The sequence below is a fragment of the Acomys russatus genome, chromosome 1, assembly GCF_903995435.1.
Source record: "Acomys russatus chromosome 1, mAcoRus1.1, whole genome shotgun sequence".
Taxonomy (NCBI): domain Eukaryota; kingdom Metazoa; phylum Chordata; class Mammalia; order Rodentia; family Muridae; genus Acomys; species Acomys russatus.
This window is the reverse complement of record NC_067137.1, coordinates 51,511,975-51,531,546: the sequence shown is the minus strand read 5'-3', so window position 1 is coordinate 51,531,546 and position 19,572 is coordinate 51,511,975. Positions and strand designations below refer to the sequence as shown.

Genomic DNA, 19,572 nt, shown 5'->3' with positions numbered 1-19,572 from the left:
TTTCACTGACATTGCATATCATTTTTTATTCTAATAAAACATACATCCCTTTAAAGCCATTTCAAATTCAGTGCTGTTATGAAGATTTACAGTGTTAAGCAACCAATGCTACAATTGGTTTCAATAAAATATATACCATGATTTTTAAAAATAGCATTAATTGATTTAAGAATCAAGACATATGCATTTCTTGCCCTTCTCCACCATCTATCCAATGCAAAAGAAAACAGACCTTCTGGTTTCCTCTAAAATTATAACTAGAGAAACTCCTTCATAAATCGAATATCAGCTTATGGATATTTAAATTTAGCAAAGAATTTTAACATTCTACAAATTCTTATGTTCTGTAAGAAAAATAGTGTGCTATTTTATTGAAGGAAAAAAAACCCTCTGTCTAGTTAAACTATAACACTGCTAAGAATATTAAGTATTCTCTTCAGTTAAAATAAAATTTAATGTTCAAAGTCCCCTGTGGTTCTACGAAAAGTAGAATAGTCCAAAATTCAAATTAACAATAATAAGTATCAGCTTATAAGCATAGTAGTATAGTTCTTGGCCCAGTGCAGGCTATAATACATGCTTTAAATGAATAAATAATTTTATAAGAAAAGAAATTTAAATTATAAGAATTATTAATTTAACAATTCTAGATGACAATAATAATAACTGAAGTGGGTATCCTGCTACTAATTGGAAGAAAAACTAAAATTATTTTTAAAAGTGATTATGTTAAATCAACTTAACCTATTCTAAAATTTCAATCAAATGTCCATCGCTATAGTCTTTACAGAACTTTAAAACTAAAGCCAGTGACTTGCCCAGGACCTTGTCCAGAAGAGCTCTCAAGGCATCTGAGATTTTGTCATCTTGGGATGAAAGTGGGGATAGCAAAGAAGTCGCATCTCCAGGGATGTATGCAGATGCATGGGCTTCAGTTATTCTGCTATGTATTAGCTATGTAGAGTAAGACAAAATGTTTACGCTTTCTGTACTTCAGTGAACTGGTTCATAAATGTAATGTGTGTGTGTGTGTGTGTGAGAGAGAAAGAGAGAGAGAGAGAGAGAGAGAGAGAGAGAGAGAGAGAGAGAGAGAGAGAGAGAGAGAGAGAGAGAGAAAGAGAGAGAGAGAAGATTGCATGTGTCACTACAGATCAAGTATTTAGATATCTGCACATGTGAAGACCTTAGAGTATAAAGTATCTGCATTACCATTATTACTTCTCTGCTCAAGATCCCTGCAAGCATCTGAGAGAATGCAAAGACTGCCCAAGGAAGGCATTCAGTTCCACTCTTCATGTTTTATTTTTACTTATTCTGTTGAGACCATGGCTGAACTACAATCAATCACTACCATGACTATGTTTACCACAATTTCTACTATAACTATCATAACCATAATTCCTGTTTCTCTGGTATTGAGTATCACCACATCCAAAATATCACCAGAATTATAATTTCTTTTGCCATAGTACTGGAATTCCAAATAACACTACCACCCTTATCAGCATATTTACCACCACAATTAGTAAACTGGCTAGTTTTATGTCAACTTGACACAATCTAGAGTCATCAGAGAGGAGGTAGCCTCCGTTGAGACAATGTCTCCATAAAATCAGAGCATATGCAAGCCTGTAGGCTTGTTCTTAGTGATTGATGTGGGAGGGTCCACCTTATTGTGAGCTAAAGGTTCTGAGTCTATAAGAAAGCAGGCTGAGCAAGCCATTATGAGAACACCAGCAAGCAGTACCACTCTGTGGATTCTGCATCAGCTCCTGCCTCCAGGTTCCTACTTAATTTGAGTTTCTGTTTTGGATTCCCTCAATGGTTGTGATTCAGGATATATAAGCCAAGTAAATGCTCCCATCCCCCAAGTTTCTTTTGGTCTTGGTGCTTTATCAGAATAGTAGTAACCCCAAGTAAGATAACTGGTAGCTGTAATAATGACAGAACTTAATGTCCATGAGACTATACATATAGATTCAGTAATGCCATTCATAGAGTTTAAAGAATACCAATGTGCAGTAATCTAGTAAGTGAAAGAAAAAAAGAAGAATATTTGTAACTTACAGTAAGAAAGAGAAGAAAACATTTGAAAATCACCCATCTAAGCATCTGCACCCGATGGGGATGGGAAACTGGATATCTTCATATGCAAGTATAAAACTATATCCCTGCCTCTCACCTTGTACAGAATCAATTCTAAATGAATCCCAGACTTTAATATAAAATCCAAAACTCTGAACCCAATGAAGGAAAAAGTAGGTCAAACACTTAAAGATGTAGGTTTTACAAAGTGTTCTGCAGATAGGACTCTCATTATTCAGGAAATAATGCCAACAATTAACCAATGGCAATTCATGAAATTAAAGAGCTTCTGAACATTGAGGAAATTAAATAAGGAAAGGAAGAGACAGCCTAGAAAACTTTCGTTAGTTGTAAAAATTATAGTTATTATCATGTGGAATACACAAAGAACTAAAAAAACTAAACAACAGCAACAACAACTCAAGCAACCCATTCAATAAACATGTTAATGAGAAATGAACAACTTTTTCAAAAGATGAAAAATTAAGTTAGTAAACTTAAGAAAAAGAAAGTCCAAACAATGTTCTTCAAATAAATGTAAATAAAAACACCAAAATTCTATCTTGACTTCATTAGAATGACAGTCAACAAGAAAAAAATTATTTAATTTTATTATTAAGAATGTAGTAGACTCAAGGAACTCAGAAATGTCCCAGAAACAAAAAAGATTTCACTATCAGCAACTTTTTTCTTCATATGTGCCAATGTCCCATAACCAATTTTTATTAGGTTGTTTGAAATTAAACATAAGATAATTAAGATAAGTTTTCTCAGTATTTTTCTTTGTCTCAGAGTTTACAGTTGGTCTTTTGTATCTGAAGTTAGCCTCAAACATATATTCAAAAGCTAAGTCATTGACAAGAGTGGCCAGTGCATCCAGACTAAATGCAGTAACTTCTCTACATAAGTAAGAGGAAGAAATAGAATTGCTTCATAGTTCCTAAAGAAGACAGGACAAAAAAATTAGATACTGTGGCAACCTGGCCATATAAATACAAGATCTCTGGAAACCTAAAGCAATACTGGGCATGATTATCCTGTAGCTGGTACTCACTGTGCATGGGGTCTGCATCCATGGCTCTCCATCGATCTGCATTGGCAGCGACTTGCTTGTCCTGGAAAAAAAAATCATTTTAACTATAATGCTAAAATATTTAATATAACAGATTATCTGTAAAAGACAAGATGGTAAGTCCAAGGAAGGCAAATATGATCACTGCTGACCTCTTCTGAAAGGGGGATTTCATTAACTATTAATGAACACTCTGAAAGGTTCTTTGGTCACAAGAATGTTAAAAGGCTTCCTGATAAATGTGGTGACATAAAAAATAATTCTGCAAGCCAAAAGAAAATACCAGGGTTTGTGTTCAAATACACTATCAGAATACTTAAAACCAAAGAGACTCCTTGCAGACACACATATTACTACCATCACTGCCACTGCCACCACCACCACCCCTATCATCACATGCATTGCAAACCTTACAAAAATATGTTAAGTATCTAAGACTTTCTAGGATTAACACATTCATAAAATATTATTTATTGGGTCTGGACTACAATTTGTGGCTTCATTTTTTATCAAAATGCATTCTGTGATTTTCTACAGACAAAATATTGTAGAAGATGCAATCTTTGGAAAGTTTATAATCTAGGTATACTTTAGTACATGAGAAAAAGTAACTTTAATAGTACATTAGTAGTTTATTCTTTGAATAATTTGTTGGGCAATTACTTTGGAGCTTCAATAACTTGATCCTGAATGAACAATCACTCTATGGGAATGAACACAGGGATAGATTAAATCTGCATGTTAGCTTGGGAGGTGGTAGAAGCTTCAATAGGTGAACCCTTGTTGGAAGAAATTGACCAGAGGAGGTTTGTCTCTGAGAGTATCTTGTCCCTGGCCTTTGTTGTCTAGCTGCCAAGATCCAGCCACCTACTCTGCCACACCTTTGCCACATAATGGGTTCATACAGAGTAATTCTGAGCAAAGGAAACCCTCCCTCCTGTAAGATGTTTTCACCTCATTTGTTTTGGTGACAGTTATAAAAATATAAGCAAAAACATCATTGTAGTAAATAAGATATTCCATTCTATAGGACCTGATAAGTAGTGTTTATCTTAGTACTTAGAGTACTAGGGCTGTAAATTATGTTAATTCCCATCATTTTGAAGCACATACATTTTAATATTTGATCAGTTGAAACAAAATTAAGATAGATATAAATATCATATACATCACATTCTTTTTTTCAGCTTGGGATTAAGCTATGTCAAAGTACACTGCCAATTACTGTGATAGAACTACCTGATAACCACGGAGGAGCACTGAGCCAGCCGCCGGCCAGCACTTTTCAGCCCTGTGTATATTTGGCCCATTTCCATCGCTCCTTCCAAGCCAACAACCTCTAGGAGCTGGTCACTCAGATCTGAAAGAAAACAGACACCTTCTCAGTCACAGTGACTGTGCACATGTCCACAATAATGACACTCTACTGTAGGGAAATGACGAAAGCCATTTACAAAATGTCTGCCTTGAAAATCTAAAGTAATGAAAAAGTGTAGTACTTCAGTAAGTCTTAGTTTAACTAATACCCAAGGCTCTGTGGAAACCTATTTGCTGTCAGCTTATTCTAAATCAAGTGTGAAGAAAAAAATTCAGAGTCAAATAATACCAAAAGAAACACCGCAGTAGTTTCTAACATCAACATACATACATACATGGAAGAGCTATACAGCTATACAGCCCACATCACACATTTGGCAACAAATACACATTTCATCACTATAAATAAAGCACACAGATCTGCTGTCTGATGTGATTTTTGTTAAATTACCCAAACAAGAGACCCTGGAGGTGATGGAATTGAAGCTTCTTACTTCTCAGATTGTCAAGACCAAGTCTTGGTTCATCAAGTGGTTTGGACAAGCGTAGCTGTGTAGAAGTTCGGGAGGTGAAAGACTATATAATCTACCAAAATGACATTTGAGGACAGATGAGATGATTATCATATGACAATCTTATTAGTAACAGAGACTCCAAGAAGGGCTCGTCCTACGTGGTGCCACCTGTTAAGTGTCTATTAAGCACATGTCACAGGACAAACATCACCGATCTCCCTCCTAAACCAATTTAAAGAAGCTGAAAATTAGAGGATCATTTTTTACATATTCACATGTAATAAGGGCATAATAAACACAAAGTTGAGCCCACTCACTTTGAAGCATAATTAGTGTATACTAGCTATATGCACAGGACATACTTTAAAATGTATCGGCATTTCTTGCCTTTTAAAGCTGTACTTCATAAGCTACCATCTCTGTTCAAAGGTTTGTACTCATTCAGAAAGTACCCTCCAACCAGGTGAGTCTCAGAAACATGCCTCCACACTTTGAGAGTAGACTTGTTCATTTATAGATCACAGAGTGCTGACATACTGATACGATACAGAAACCGTGGTGACCACGCATGCCTCTTTCTTTTGTGATGCTTTTCCTTCCTTCCTCCTTTGTTCCTTTTTCCCTTTTTGAAGATGGGGTGTCAATGTGTAGACACTAAAAATTTAGATTCACACCAGGCCGGCCTCCAACACAAATATTCTCCCACTTTGCTGGGATTAAAGACACATCCCACCACACCCAGTGTGTTATTCTTTTGTAATGTTCTTGGTGTTTTTTTTTTCTAGTTGTAAATAAATAATTTGATTCTGTTTTAGTAGGAAAAGGAAGTCTGGAGGAGGCCTCACACAGTGGGAAGCCACAGCAATTACACAAGATAAATGTGTGGCAGCTCTGCAAAGTCAACATTGAACTTAGGGAGAAGTAAATGTGTTTGTGTGGGATCCACCTTGTACAAGGAGTTTTCACTCATTACTAAGGAGTGTGTAATAGCTCACAGTTTTGTGTTGTTAAAGGTCTGTGTTCAGTGGGATTCAACTATAGTGAAGAGCATTTTGAAACCCCCAATTTCATTAAGCTCATAATCATTAGGAAATGTAACAGAGCACTTAAAAATAGAATATGTAGTCAAATCAATATATTTTAAGCTGAAGGAAAAAAGAATATTATTTTAAAAAATTTGTACTGTAGTTGTAGCAGAAAGTAGTCCCAAATAAAAACAACTAACCAACTATAAAACCGGCATTTCCAAGTTATGGCTTAGGTTTGAAACCTTAGAGCATCCATCTTGCTGCTTTCACCCTATTTAGACTTGTTTCTCAAGCTTATTCTCTGTTTTTAGCTTAAATTTCTGTTGCCAGAACAGATGGACAAGGAATAAAAACATATTCTTTCAGCTGTAGCCGGCACTCAACTGTGCTGGCTCTGTAGTCTGGGTGTTAGTGCTCACATTTCTTAGGTATATGTCAACCAGAAAGTGGCCTTATCACAGGTGCTGAGGGCCCAGATGTGTGCAAGGTAGAAGTTAGAAAGTGCATCACATGGAAGGAATGCACGTTTGGGGTTGCGATTTTGTACTGCTCAGTTCCTCAATAGGTGAGATTTTATGCATTTTTCTAATGATCTGAGACTGGGAACTATTCTACAAGTGAAGCAGTTTCTCACAACAGAGTTGATCTGTGAGGCCTAACTTTTCTATGAATCACAGGGATTTGTCTACACCCATACCATATTGCTACCGTCTACCACCCTACTGCTGATTTTTATCTTTAATTCATCTTCGTCTCCATGAAAAAATACACCGAAAATCAATTATACTGTTAGTGATCAGTAAAGAAGATATAACTAATGAATTTGGAGGGCTTAAACTTTCAAACTTTCATGCCCTTGCATGCAAACAGTTCTCTGGTAATGACAGAATATTGAGGAATACAAACAAAGATAAATAAGTATCATATTCTCTTAAATTAGGAGGCAAGCAAAGGAAAAGCAAAAACAAAACACAAGCAGCTCTACATTTGAGCTGTGAAATTGGCTACCATAACATGTTGGTGTTTTCACGTAAACGCTGATGCACATGTCTGTCTCCAAGACTTGAGATCATGATCTTGATCTTTACTGACTTTGGACAAATGATCTCCATCTACATACTGTCAAATTTGTATCTATTTGTAGTACCTTTAAAAACATCCAAGACTTCTTCACCTTACATCTAGCCAGACTTTAAGCACTGGCTGATAGCATTCCCTTAATGAACTAATGTGATCCCTGGCAAGTTCTTGCACATTTTAGAAGAGTCATAACAAACTGTAGCTCATGAGTAAAATTCCACTGCATTGTCTCTTTTCACATGAGGCATGAGTTAAGACTAACTTTTAAATATATTTAACAAGTAGGAAAATTTAACAATAATAATATTCCATGACACAAGAACTATTTGAAATTTCAGATTTTATTACTAGTAAGATAATTTTCATACTTAAGTTCTGTGGCTATCTAGCACTCCAAAGACAGGGTAGGTTCTATTTCAGAGACCATATAGACCCTTCGAAATGCTTACTGTGTGGACCTTTATAAGAATGTTTGTCTACCTCTATTTAAGAGAAATGTTAACTCTTTCAGATCACAGAGGTGTCTGTTTCAGTTTGCTGCTATAGATATAAAATGACATCAGTCACCTGGAAGACATAACATTTGGGCACATATCACATGTCAGTGTCTGTATCCATGTGGTGCTCAGTTGTTTCAAACCATGGTGTCTCATGACTGTGTTCATGTGCTGTGAGGTTAGTCATGATCCATTGGTTAAATATAGATTTATCATAAAACAGCAATATATCCAATTCATACCAAAGAAATTAGGACAGCTTAGCATGTTCCTTTGTGCTCGGTTATTAAATTCTTGTTCACTTTTTTGAGTGTCAAAAAAATCCAGCTCACAGATAGGAAGGCAAAATTACAACCAGACCTAGAGATCTAGGTGAGCGACTCCTCCCTGAAGTCATCTGTTGAAGATCAAGTAATCCTAATGGCTGGTAAGAGGGCTCAGAGAGTAGAGGCACCTGTTAACTTTTTCCAAGCTTGATGACGTGAGTTGCAAACTCTGAATCCACATGATAGTTGGAAAAACTGACTAATGCAAATTGTTCTCTCACCTTCACATATAAGCTGTGACATATGAACACAAACACACACACACACACACACACACACACACACACACACACACACACACTGAATAAACAAATGAAAAATATCATGACATAGGATGTGTGTAACTTTCTTGAGGAAGATTCTGTTTGTTTTTTCTTAAATTTTGCTATGAATAATACTTACAAAGTAGGAAAGAGTTGGCTGCTTAACATTAACCATGTAAAATTCAGCATATTTCCTAAGAATAGCAAAGGGGAATCAGATTCTATTTGTTTGTTTGTTTCTGTGCTGTAGGGAACAGATTCCAGGGCTGATCACTATGTATGAATGCTCTGTCTCCAGTTATAGTCACAGCCCTGCCTTTGACTTTTCAAATCGTTAATGGAATAGGAAAGGTACAATTAATGCTGCACTGTTTTATTACGCAGGAAACCAGGGGTATGAGAGTGAAATTTGAATGTTAGAGGCACAGAGAGATCAGTGTGCACAGGAGCAATGGAGCTAATAAGTGAGTAATATTTATTCATATGCTCTTCATCTTGACAGTCAGGCCCTGATAATATGTCTCATTATGTAATTGTTTCAGACTGCCATATGTGAGAGAACAGAAGAGGGTGCACTGCAAACACAGGCTGAGTGTGGGTTGTAGCATTTCATAGAATGATGTGTCCTGAAAGAAGAGGAGGGAAATATGGAGCCAAGCAGGAATATCCTTCTTGTGCATGTCATCCGGCCTCATACTGCTCCACTGTGGGTGTTATGGGGTTAACTTGCAGCTATATTTTATCATAACAGTAAGTTCCTAATTACAGCACCACTTATCTGGTCCATATTTGGCCTTTGACCATCAAGGATGTTCTCCCTTCTGCACGTATGTAGATTATATGCTTTCCAGTGAGGTTTACTTTACCTAGCAACAGCTTGAAACATTCCGAAGGACCCAGAGTAATCTATTCTTCTTATTTATTTATTTATTTTTCTGGAGATTAAACTGATGACCAATGGTCTTAATGCATGTTAGGCGAAGCACACATTATAAGTCAGGTACAATCCAAGTTCCTTAGCAAATGTTCAAAAGTCCAAGCTACAGGAAATGTATCCACCAATGAGAACATTTCAATAGTCTATCTCAGAGTTATATCCATGGTCCATTGATTTTTAGCTCATGTGGTTTGATCTTTTTCCTGCCAGCCACTTTTTAGAAGATTCAAATTTTAAAAGGAGCTGGTGCTAGAGTGATTTTAAGTCATAACTTATTTACATGGCATCTGTATTTCACTGTTTATAAACACAGTGGAAAGTGCTGAATATCTTGATGACCATACCGTATTATAGAGGAATTTTAATGTACCAAATGGCTGCTTTTGCAAGAGACCTTCCAAAGTCTATGTGATATGGCTGGAATGCAGACATGTCCTGTATTACAGTGTGATCTGTCTGGAATACAGACACATTTTTAGTATAAACATTTATTCATAAACAGTGTAGGTAAGGCTAGTTTGTAGGAGGAAGTAAATATATTTTGAAAGTGATGCTTAATTGAGAGGCAGACAAAGTGAGGAATCAGAGAAACATTTGCCAGAATAGGATACGCCCAACTCTCACAGCAAGAAAAGAGAGGTGATTTAAGAGAGATAAGCACAGAAAAAGAGGGAGAGGAGACAGTTTTACTAGGACAGTTTCACAGACATAGGTTGAAGAGAGAACAAGCTACACACAGGTGATGACAAAATAAGCTGGAGAATGAGAAGGAGCCAGTAGATTAGAACAGATTGCTAGAGTTAGTTTAAGGCCAAGCAGAGCAATTCAATCAGAGGCTGAGAGAAAAGCCAGTATGAATAAGTCATCTTGGAGAGGAGTTTTGAGCCAGAATAGCTGAGTTGAACCAGCCAGGCATAGTTCAGAAAAAGCTAAAAAAGTTGAGCTTATTCAGCAGTAAATCTCAGAGGCTGAATACATTTTAGGCCTAGATTAGATTGAAAGAGGTTAGAAGCTTTCAAGACTAGGCCTAGTTTAGTAGACAGGCAGAAAGCCTATGAGACAACAATTGCATCAGGTCAACAAAAGTTATATTTATATTCCAGTAGTCTGGACTGGCATTTGTGGTCTCTTAGGGTTTGCAGGACCTCTGCCCAGGCCTTCTGGCTCTTATGGTCTCTGCAGAGAAGTTGGGTGTAATTCTGATAGGTTTGCCATTTTATGTTATATGGCCTTTTCCCCTTGCTGCTTCTAATATTTTTTTTTTTTTTTTTTTTTTTTTAGTTCTGTACATTTTGTGTTTTGATTATTATGTGGAGGAAAGAGTTTATTTTCTGGTCTATTATATTTGGTGTTCTATAGGCCTTTTGTATGCGTATATGTATCTCCTTTAAATTGGGGAACTTTTCTTCTATGATTTTGTTGAATATATTTTCTGGGCCTTGGATTTGGGCATCTTTCCTCAATGACTATTACCCTCAGGTTTCATCTTTTCATGCTATCCCTGAATTCTTGGATGTTTTGTGTCAGGAATCTTTCAGATATAGTATTTTCTTTGATGGTTGCTTCAAGTTCTATGATTGTTTCTTCTATTCCAGAGAATTGTTTCTCCATCTCTTGAATTCTGTTAGAGAAGCTTGTCTCTGCATTGCTTGCTTTCTTCTCTAAGTTCTCTTGTTCCCATCTTTCTTCTGTCTGTGTTTTTATCATTGTTTCCATTTTCATCTTCAGATATTGAATTGTTTTATTTATTTCCTTCATCCAATTGTTCATTTTTCCTGAATTTCTTCCAGTGCCTCTCTATAGGCATCGTTAATGTCTTCAACCTGTTTGGCTGCATCTTCCTGAGTTTGTTTATGGATTTTATTCATTTCCTCCATTATCATCTTCATTACTAAGGATTTGTGATCATTTCCTTGTGTTTCAATTGTGTTTGAGTTCTTATGGTTGATTTCTTTGGGATAGCTGGGATCTGGAGATGCCATATTGTTTTAGTTTTTGTCGTTTGTGGTTTTTATGCTGGCCTTTATTCATCTTGCTGTCTCTGATGTTGGGGGGTAGCTTCTGGTGCCCTTCACTGGTCATTAAGAGCAGTTTGTTTGTGAATGACTATAGGTTGAGGGCCCTTGCCTGTGGAGATCAGGGAATTCTTCCCTGGAACAGGCAGGGGACTTTGCTCCTCACCTTGGGCTCTCCACTGGGTCAGTAGAGGTAGGTGATGGTGCTCTGTAGCCCCAGGATCAGATTGAGGTAGTGTAAGTAGAGCAAGTTATGATTATTCTGCCTTTGTCTGGGCTTTGAATACCCTGCCCTCGGGCCTTGGCGCTTTGTGTCCTAGGCTTGGATCACCTTAGATTGCCTAAACCCCTGCTGGCTTCTAGGAATTGTTTAGGTTTCTGTCTGATCCATCCTTCTCATGGTGCTTATGTCCCATTCTCCAGGGAGAAAGCAAATACTGCCTTCTGGTTGTTGTTAGTTTGCTAGATTTCTGCCCTATTCCCTTAAGCCAGTTCAGCCTCTCCAGAGAGCATGAGAGGCCCTCCTGGCATGTGGAGACTGGCTAGGCTTGGTCAGTTTTGCCCAATTTTGCAGGAATAGTCTGCTAGGGCAGGTTGCTAGGTTTCTGCCTGGTCCAGTTCAGACTGAGCAGATGTAGTGGCTCAGTCCCATCTGGTTGTGCAAGATTTCCTACTGGGTTGCAAAGGCTGGTTAGTTTTATGCCCTATCTCTTCAGGCCTACCCAGTCTCTCCAGAAAGCATGGGAGGCCGTGCCGGGCTGTGGAGACTGGCTAGGCCAGGTCAGGTCTGCCAAATTGTGTAGGAATAGTCTGCTGGGGCAGGTTGCTAGGTCTCTGCAAGGTCTTGTTCAGACCGTACAGCTGTAGCTGCAAGGCCAGACTCGCCTGTGGTCTGCACTGTGCAGACCCTTCTCACCTAGGGTTCTGCAGGTCTTGCGGTCTGGTCTGTAGCTCCCAGTTGAGTACCTATTCACTGTCTTGTAGATCAGATATAGTTCCTGTTCGGTGTCGCCATCTTGGAAATCCTCTGTAAACATGATTTTTCAGTGTGGCCTGCTTGGCTCCAATTTGTATGTACTTACCAACAGTAAGAAATAATGAAAGAAAAAATGAAAGCTACAAAATCCTACATCTTAAAGTCATTCTATTAAAAATACTAATCATTTTAGATACCATTACTACAATAAAAAACACACAAACTTCTACTGAAGAAGTTACATGGGATGAAGCTCTGAAGAATCCCTGTACCAAAGCTAAGAAAATCCTTGTGAGATTATTTCTATCCAAAAAGTTTTTTAATCTAAGAAAGAGAATATTCTGATAATCCTATTTCCTTATAAAATCTAAAAAGTATGCAAATGGTTGACGTATATATGCATATATATACAGACACACACAGACATACACACACACACACACACACACACACACACACACACATACACACAATGTTATCACATGCCTGTCTTTAAAAGTGGCTTTTAAATAATGTATTTCATTATCTTATTCAAAGCCATATGTTTTGTTGTTGTTTTTATTGTTGTTGTTGTTTATATAACAACTAGCCAGATCTGACTATTATTTTTTGGGTTTCCACTCTAAAATTCTGAAACTTCCTAAAAGATCTAAAAAAGAACAGAAACTGCTGTATGGTGCACTGTCAACAATTTTTCCATGTGATTGGAGCAGTAGAGAGCCTGCAAATCACTTGGTTATAGCTCACTTGAAAAGTGATCTTCACCACAGGACACTCAAGAAACTATTTCATTCACAAGACCCACAGAAACTAGCTTAAAGGTTTCCCACAGTTATTCATGGCTTCACCCTGTCATGTGTAGCATCAGGAAATGTAAGCACCTTGTGTGTGAGTAGGAGAGACTGGTGAATGGACCACTGCCGCTTCTGGGCCCTTGACTCAGCTTGCTCTCTCTGAGCTTTGTGGAGGAGCTAAAGGCTCTCGCTTGTTTTCTGTGTGAATGAGTCATTAGTGTGTGGGAATGTTTTCACAGCACGTTGCCTCCTCTGCCCTCTTCTATAAACCAAGCTACTTCATGTGTCTCCTCATATTAGTGCCACTGCTGAACAAAGCCTGTGCTCATGAATGAAGGCTGATGTCAGCAGATTCTGAATAGCTTTTGGAGGGGCATCTGCACCCTAACACTGAGGCCAGTGAAGGAGCACTGTCAGCAGGGACATCATCAACTCTTACTATCCAAATACAACAAAAAATTTAAGAATCTCAACCTAGTGGGTATGCAGAGCCAGTGGCACTGAACATCCAATTATCTGGGTTTTAGAATATTTTCTAGAAGAATGATGAATATCAGTTATTTTCTTAATATGCAGAACATAAAGAGATAGTTCTGCTTTCTTTCATTGTAGTATTAGAGAATTATATATATAAACAAAATCTTAAAAGTATGGTACTTTTTAACTCATAAACTCAATGATGAGAATGCAAATAAAGACAAATTATAATGATGAAGAATAGTGATTTATAGAGCTGTTTTGATATTCAATCTATCCTGCTTACATATAAATGTTGCATATTCTAGTAAGAGATTGAAAGACTTGATTATAGTCGAGGTTATTGTGCATAAAAAATGTGCTGTTCAGAAGTAAATCTTTGTATCCTGGCAGTTTGTCCTCACAGAAAAGTATACATGGCTAAGCAGAATCAAATCCCAACAATTCCCATTTAGAACCTTTAAGTCCTGATAAAATGTAGGATTATATCCTGAAGTCTGGAACCTTGCCAAAGATCCCTTGAAAGCTTGCTGATTTTAAGGCACTGTGCACTAAAATATAATGTACAACAATGTGCATGTGAGCATCCACGTGTGTGTGTGTGTGTGTGTGTGTGTGTGTGTGTGTGTGAGTGTTGTGTCTTTAATGAGTTTTGCTTTAATAAAAGACTGTGAATCTCTCCTCATGAACTCAGATGAGAAATGTTGTCTGCTTTTTTAAACATGGAATACCTGTTCTAGAAGCATCACCTTGATATACAAAAATGAACAGTTCTTGAGTCATCAGTGCCTCTAGGAAAGAATTACTTCAGCCAGGGACGGTTCTGCTGAATTTGTCTAATTTGTTTTAAACCTTACAGCAGATTGCTGACAGATGGACCATCCTATCTAATGGGCCGCCTATTAACAAGTAAGTATAGTCACGTGGACACCTGATTCCTTCTATTTTGTAGCTAACTCTACCTCCACTTTCCTATGTTGTAAGGAAACTTTATTTCATGCCCTTATGTCTACAGAAAAAGAATTGTACTATTGTCATGGATTACTAAATTGAATTAATGTTGACACAAGTAGTTTTATTTGAATGAGATTTTAAATTAATTTCATTTGTAAACACTTAAAAGAAATACAATATCTTTTGCCATGTCAATTACAGAGCTATCAGAGAAATTCATTTCACACAGATAGCACTGCAGATTTTCAGTGTCCAGTCATGTTATGATTTTTTTACTCATGTACTGCAAGGTACCAAAGAGCATGAGTCTCAAAAAACAAGGAAAAATTAAGCACTTTTGTGCAGACATATTGAGGGAGTCAGGCAGTCAGTCCCTTATATTTTGCAAAGCAGTTCATTATCTTATCATAGGTTTGGTCAGTACTGATATGATTCCAGAGTTTAGAAAAGTCTAGCATTCTGCTGACAAATATTATCATGAAAAGCAGACTAAGCCATTGGAAGTGTCTCTACCCTACCCTCCAACACTGGAGATGGTAAAGAGGTTCCTGAACAAACTTTCAGATCCTTAACAAGAAGAAGCAAACAACTTTGTCTTCCCTTTTAAGGAGCTGTTTTGGGGGATTGATGAAACATTTTCTGATTACAGAAAAAGTGCATTTCACTTTTCTTCTGCCTACTCATACAAGACACATAACCTAAAAAATAGTTCAAAACTCCATTGCATTGATACCCTTGGTACAAAGAGAAATGATTCTCTTTAGTTGTATTCTTATAGTAGTTATTTGTTTAAAAGGGCTTCACTGTATTGGTCTTCATACAACAGGACAAAAGCAGTTCTATGAAAGAGACTAAACTTGGACAAACCGTTAGAAGAAAAAAAAAAAAAAAAAAAAAAAAAAGCAAAGTTCCTCTCTGTTTTTATCAAATTTGATTGCTGCAGCTGTTCCCAGCTTCTGTACTTTAAAAATAGCCTTATTCAGTGCCTTGTTGGCTAAAGGCCAGAGTGCCATTAGAACATGCTGTACGGAAAACCTCTATTCAGTTAGAGATACAGAAATATATTTAAGATCAGTGGGGGTCATCTGCACCAAACACTTGTAAAGGAAAATAGAATTTTAATGTGTTTGCACTGATCGCCACTTTCACTAGCTAGTTTAAAGCCTATGTGAAAGCCTTCCTATTATTCTTTTTTTTTTTTTCTCTTTCAGGTAAAACTACAGAATAAGTATTGACTTTATTGGAAAAAATATTATTAGAATGGTCTGTTTCTCAAATAGTGACTGTTCTGCTGAAATATACATTTTAAAGAATACCTACTCACAACCGCTTTGGTTTACTGTTATAGGCACCCATCCAACAAGGTAGGAATTACTGAGCAGATGCTTAAATGGGTCACAGCATCTCCCTGTGTATACAGCCAACTAAGGTCACTATATCTGAAATAGACGTAGTCTGCCCCCAACCCAAATGAGTCTTTTGAACTGATAAATTCATAACATTGGGCTCAAATGTGTGGATACTAGTTCAAAGAAATGAATTATTCAGTGACACTTTAGAGTTGATCTCCACATCTATTCTGTCTTTCCCCTTTTCCTCAACAAAGAATTTAAGCCAGTTTTTGAGGTTAAACAAATTCACACAAGAGTGCTAATTTGTTTCCAGTAAAAAGAAATTTGTTCTGTATCACACACACACACACACACACACACACACACACACACACACACACACACACACACACTTTTGAATTCAGGGAACAGAGGTAATAAGGGAGAATGAGAAAGCAGAAGTTAGATAGAGAATAGGTGCTTTCATTAGGGAACTATACACCAACTGTCAAGGTGCGAAACATCTGAGAATTTACCTTTCTTGAAGGCTAATGTCTTCAGTTTGTGGAAGAGAGTAGACATCCCTTAAGTTAGGTAGAAACCTAAGACTTTATTACCTATAGCAGCAGCAGTAGGAAGAGTATAGATATTTACTGCCCCTGCATAACTTCAAATTTGCACAAGGACACAAAGATCCAATGACTTTCCTATATACACAATAAGCTGTGTTGTTGAAGACAGTGCTTAATAAACTTAATTTTTTATTTTGTTTAAAACAGAATACAGCACCCCCCTTCCCTTTAGCCCTCCAACCTCTCCAAACCCCTGCTTCATTTCAAATTAAAAGCCTCTTCTTCTTAACTTATTATTAAAAATAATGAATAAATTCATGAATACATGCTAGTTTATTTAGTAAGTTTGCATATATATCTCTCCTTTTGGGGTTAGACACTTGGTATTAGATAAAAAATTAGGAGCCTTTTCCCTGGCAAACACAAATTCTCCCTTTCTCAGCAATTGTCCAAAGCTCCTTAATCTAGTGGTCACATCCATGAGATTTCCCCATCCACATTGGCATGTGAACTCGCATTGTTATTGTTCAAATCTTGTTTAGGCAACCCAATTGTTCAGATTCCCTGGGCATAGCTTATGTGGCATTTATAGGAGACACAATCTCACAACAGACTTCTTGGTCCTTGAGATGTTATAATATTTCTGTTCCTTCTTCCAGGAGGTTTCCTGAGTCTTAGGTGTAGGGGTTGTTGTACATGTGCCAGTTAGGTCTGGAGACCGTGTGGGATCAATTGTTCTTTACTTTTTGATCAGCTGTGGCTTTCAGTCATGTTCTCTGTCTTCTGCACAGAGACACTTCTTTGATCAGGAGTGAGAGCTACATTTCTCTGCAGGTGTAAGGGTAAGTGTTTAGAGTACAGTTAGGAATTATACTGGTTTAGGAAAGTAGCAATAGTAGGTTCTTCACTAAGATCCATGACCTATGTAACCACATGTAGCTGGTTAGGTTTTTAGTATTAGACAGTATTGCTGTCCTGTTGGGCAGGTGTTAAGCCCAATTAGACAGCTGTTAGTTACTGACAATAGATGGGGATCACCATTGCAACTGTAGGTATATCTTATCATACTTGTGATTGTTGTGGTTGTTAGACATTACAGCTGCATAGGACTGTTGACTGCTTTCCTGTCTTGGTGTTGTGCATAACATCTTCTGGTATTATAAAAGCACATCCTCAGGCAGATGGGTTTTGTGTCAGATACAGCTCAGTGCTCTGAGGAGTATGTCTGAAGTATTTGGTGTCTTTAACAACAGGGAATTACATTTAATTTCTAGGAGACAACTAAGGGGACTGGTTTTTTGGGGTCTCTTTTACTAGATAGCCTCTTGGTGCAGCACCCACTGGCCTGATACGTAAACTAAATTGGCAATCTTTATGCTTTAGTTCCTGAATGCTTTGATTAAAAATGTGCACCATCACGTTAACTTGAGTGTTTAAAATATGAATAACACTCTCTTTCCTAGGTATAAACATTGTTTAAAGTGTAGCCATCACCAATATTTTCTGGACAAGGCTGAATAGCTGCTGGGTTGGTACTGAAATGAGAAATGCATAAAATATTTTAGGATCCACAAGGGTCAATGTGAACAGATAATAAGTGTTGTGAGTTCAAATGTACCAGAGTTGTGAAATGTGCCATGCACTGACCGTTTAGTTTCCGGAAGGTTTCAGGGAGGGAAACTTTGGAGGTCACACCCAGTTAAATTGAAATTTCATGTAATTTAACATTTGGTGTGGCTGTACAGAATACCAGATTCAATTGGAAGGTATCAAACTGCAACATGTTGTGATTTTAACTTCAAACTTCTGCTTCAGCTACAAAGGTAATCTCAGGCAAATCATTTAATATTTCTGGGATAAGCTATCACATCTCTAAAAGAGGAATGATACTTGCTTTACCTTGTGATTAACTCTCTTGTTTCAATCAATCCCACAGTAATTTTCTTGCTTATTCTCTTTCTTTTTCCCCTAGACTAAATATACTTTATGCCTAAGTGATGCAATTATGAATTCTGTGAATGCTACACTTTTGATGGATCAACATTTCCTTGAGAGTGGCTTGAAAAATATTGGAGGTAAACTAATTAAGTGTGTGTGTGTGTGTGTGTGTGTGTGTGTGTGTGTGTGTGTGTGTGTGATGGAATTCATGTGACTGCAGATATTGAAGTGGGTGGGGTGCAGAATGGAAAGAGGAAAAGAACAACAAACATGTATAAGCTAAGACATCCCTTGGGTTAGACAAATATGAAATGCAATTAGGCTGGATGCCTCATGAGAGATTCAGTGTATGGGCATTCCTGCCATGAAGTCAAATAGGGGATAGATTAAGTAGGCCAACACTCTGCAGGTGGCAAGGGACAGCATTGGGCTTACTGTGTACTTGGACCAGAAATAAGACTGAGACTGGTGTTATTGCTAAAAGGAATGGGGACAGAGAGATGGCACTCTAGATATGTTCTAGGTATAAAGTAGAATTTAAAAGGCCAATTGATTCTACTATTAAGAAGGACAAAGTTCCTTAGAGCCGTGTGGATGGTACCCAGTGTAATGAAACTCAGCATTAGGCTATTAGATGAATACAAAGACTTTACTATCATATTGCTTTATGATTTTTTTGGAAAAGAAAAGTAGTAGTATTGACACAATATAAATTTTCTTAGCTCTCTGGGCAATAGTGTTACAAGAAAAGAAATGTGTTATTTGCTATAAGCTTAGTAGAGTCTGAATAACAACAAACACACACACACACACACAGAGACAGAGAGAGAGAGAGAGAGAGAGAGAGAGATGCATATTAAAATGACACTCTACCTCTGTCAATACTTCTCCAGGACTTGTTGCTGAGAATGATAAGCACACGTGCTTTAGCCTGCTCCTCACTGGTCCCTCCACACTGTCCATAAACAGAGCACCCAGTTTTGCAGCACTACTAATTTTCACTTTTCTCTATTGTCTTCTCTTGATGGAAAATTTGTCAAAAATTAATTTTCCTGGGTTATTTCATGCCCATTTTCTATATTATTCATATTATTTAAAATTTTTACTCATCATTTCTTTGTTTATGTATCAATTTATCTTATCCAACAAAACTACATTGCATACTGGTAGAACCATATACAATATACCAAAATATGGATGTTTTGAAATATATAGCAATAGTATAATGGTTTTAAGACCACAAACAAGAGGTCTTAGAGAAGTACAGAAAGGAACAGTATAGAGAAAAGCCAGTACTGGACTCAGTAAGAAAAGACCATATCTTTGTTGCCTAGATCTTGGAAATGTGCATTTAGTTTGTGTGGGTGCAGTTATGTATTGTTCTAGGTAGTGAAA

The 19,572-nt window shown here is 37.3% G+C and overlaps 1 protein-coding gene across 1 annotated transcript in view; it reads right to left on the bottom strand.

The window, feature by feature from the left end:
- The window catches only part of Dgkb (diacylglycerol kinase beta), a 696,235-nt gene that overhangs the window by 29,128 nt on the left and 647,535 nt on the right, over nucleotides 1-19,572 (bottom strand). The window contains exons 24-25 of the mRNA XM_051145066.1: nucleotides 4,397-4,517; nucleotides 3,140-3,200 (exon numbers count right to left, since the gene is read on the bottom strand). Coding sequence (XP_051001023.1) covers nucleotides 3,140-3,200; nucleotides 4,397-4,517 — 182 coding nt within the window. The remainder of the gene's footprint in view (nucleotides 1-3,139; nucleotides 3,201-4,396; nucleotides 4,518-19,572) is intronic.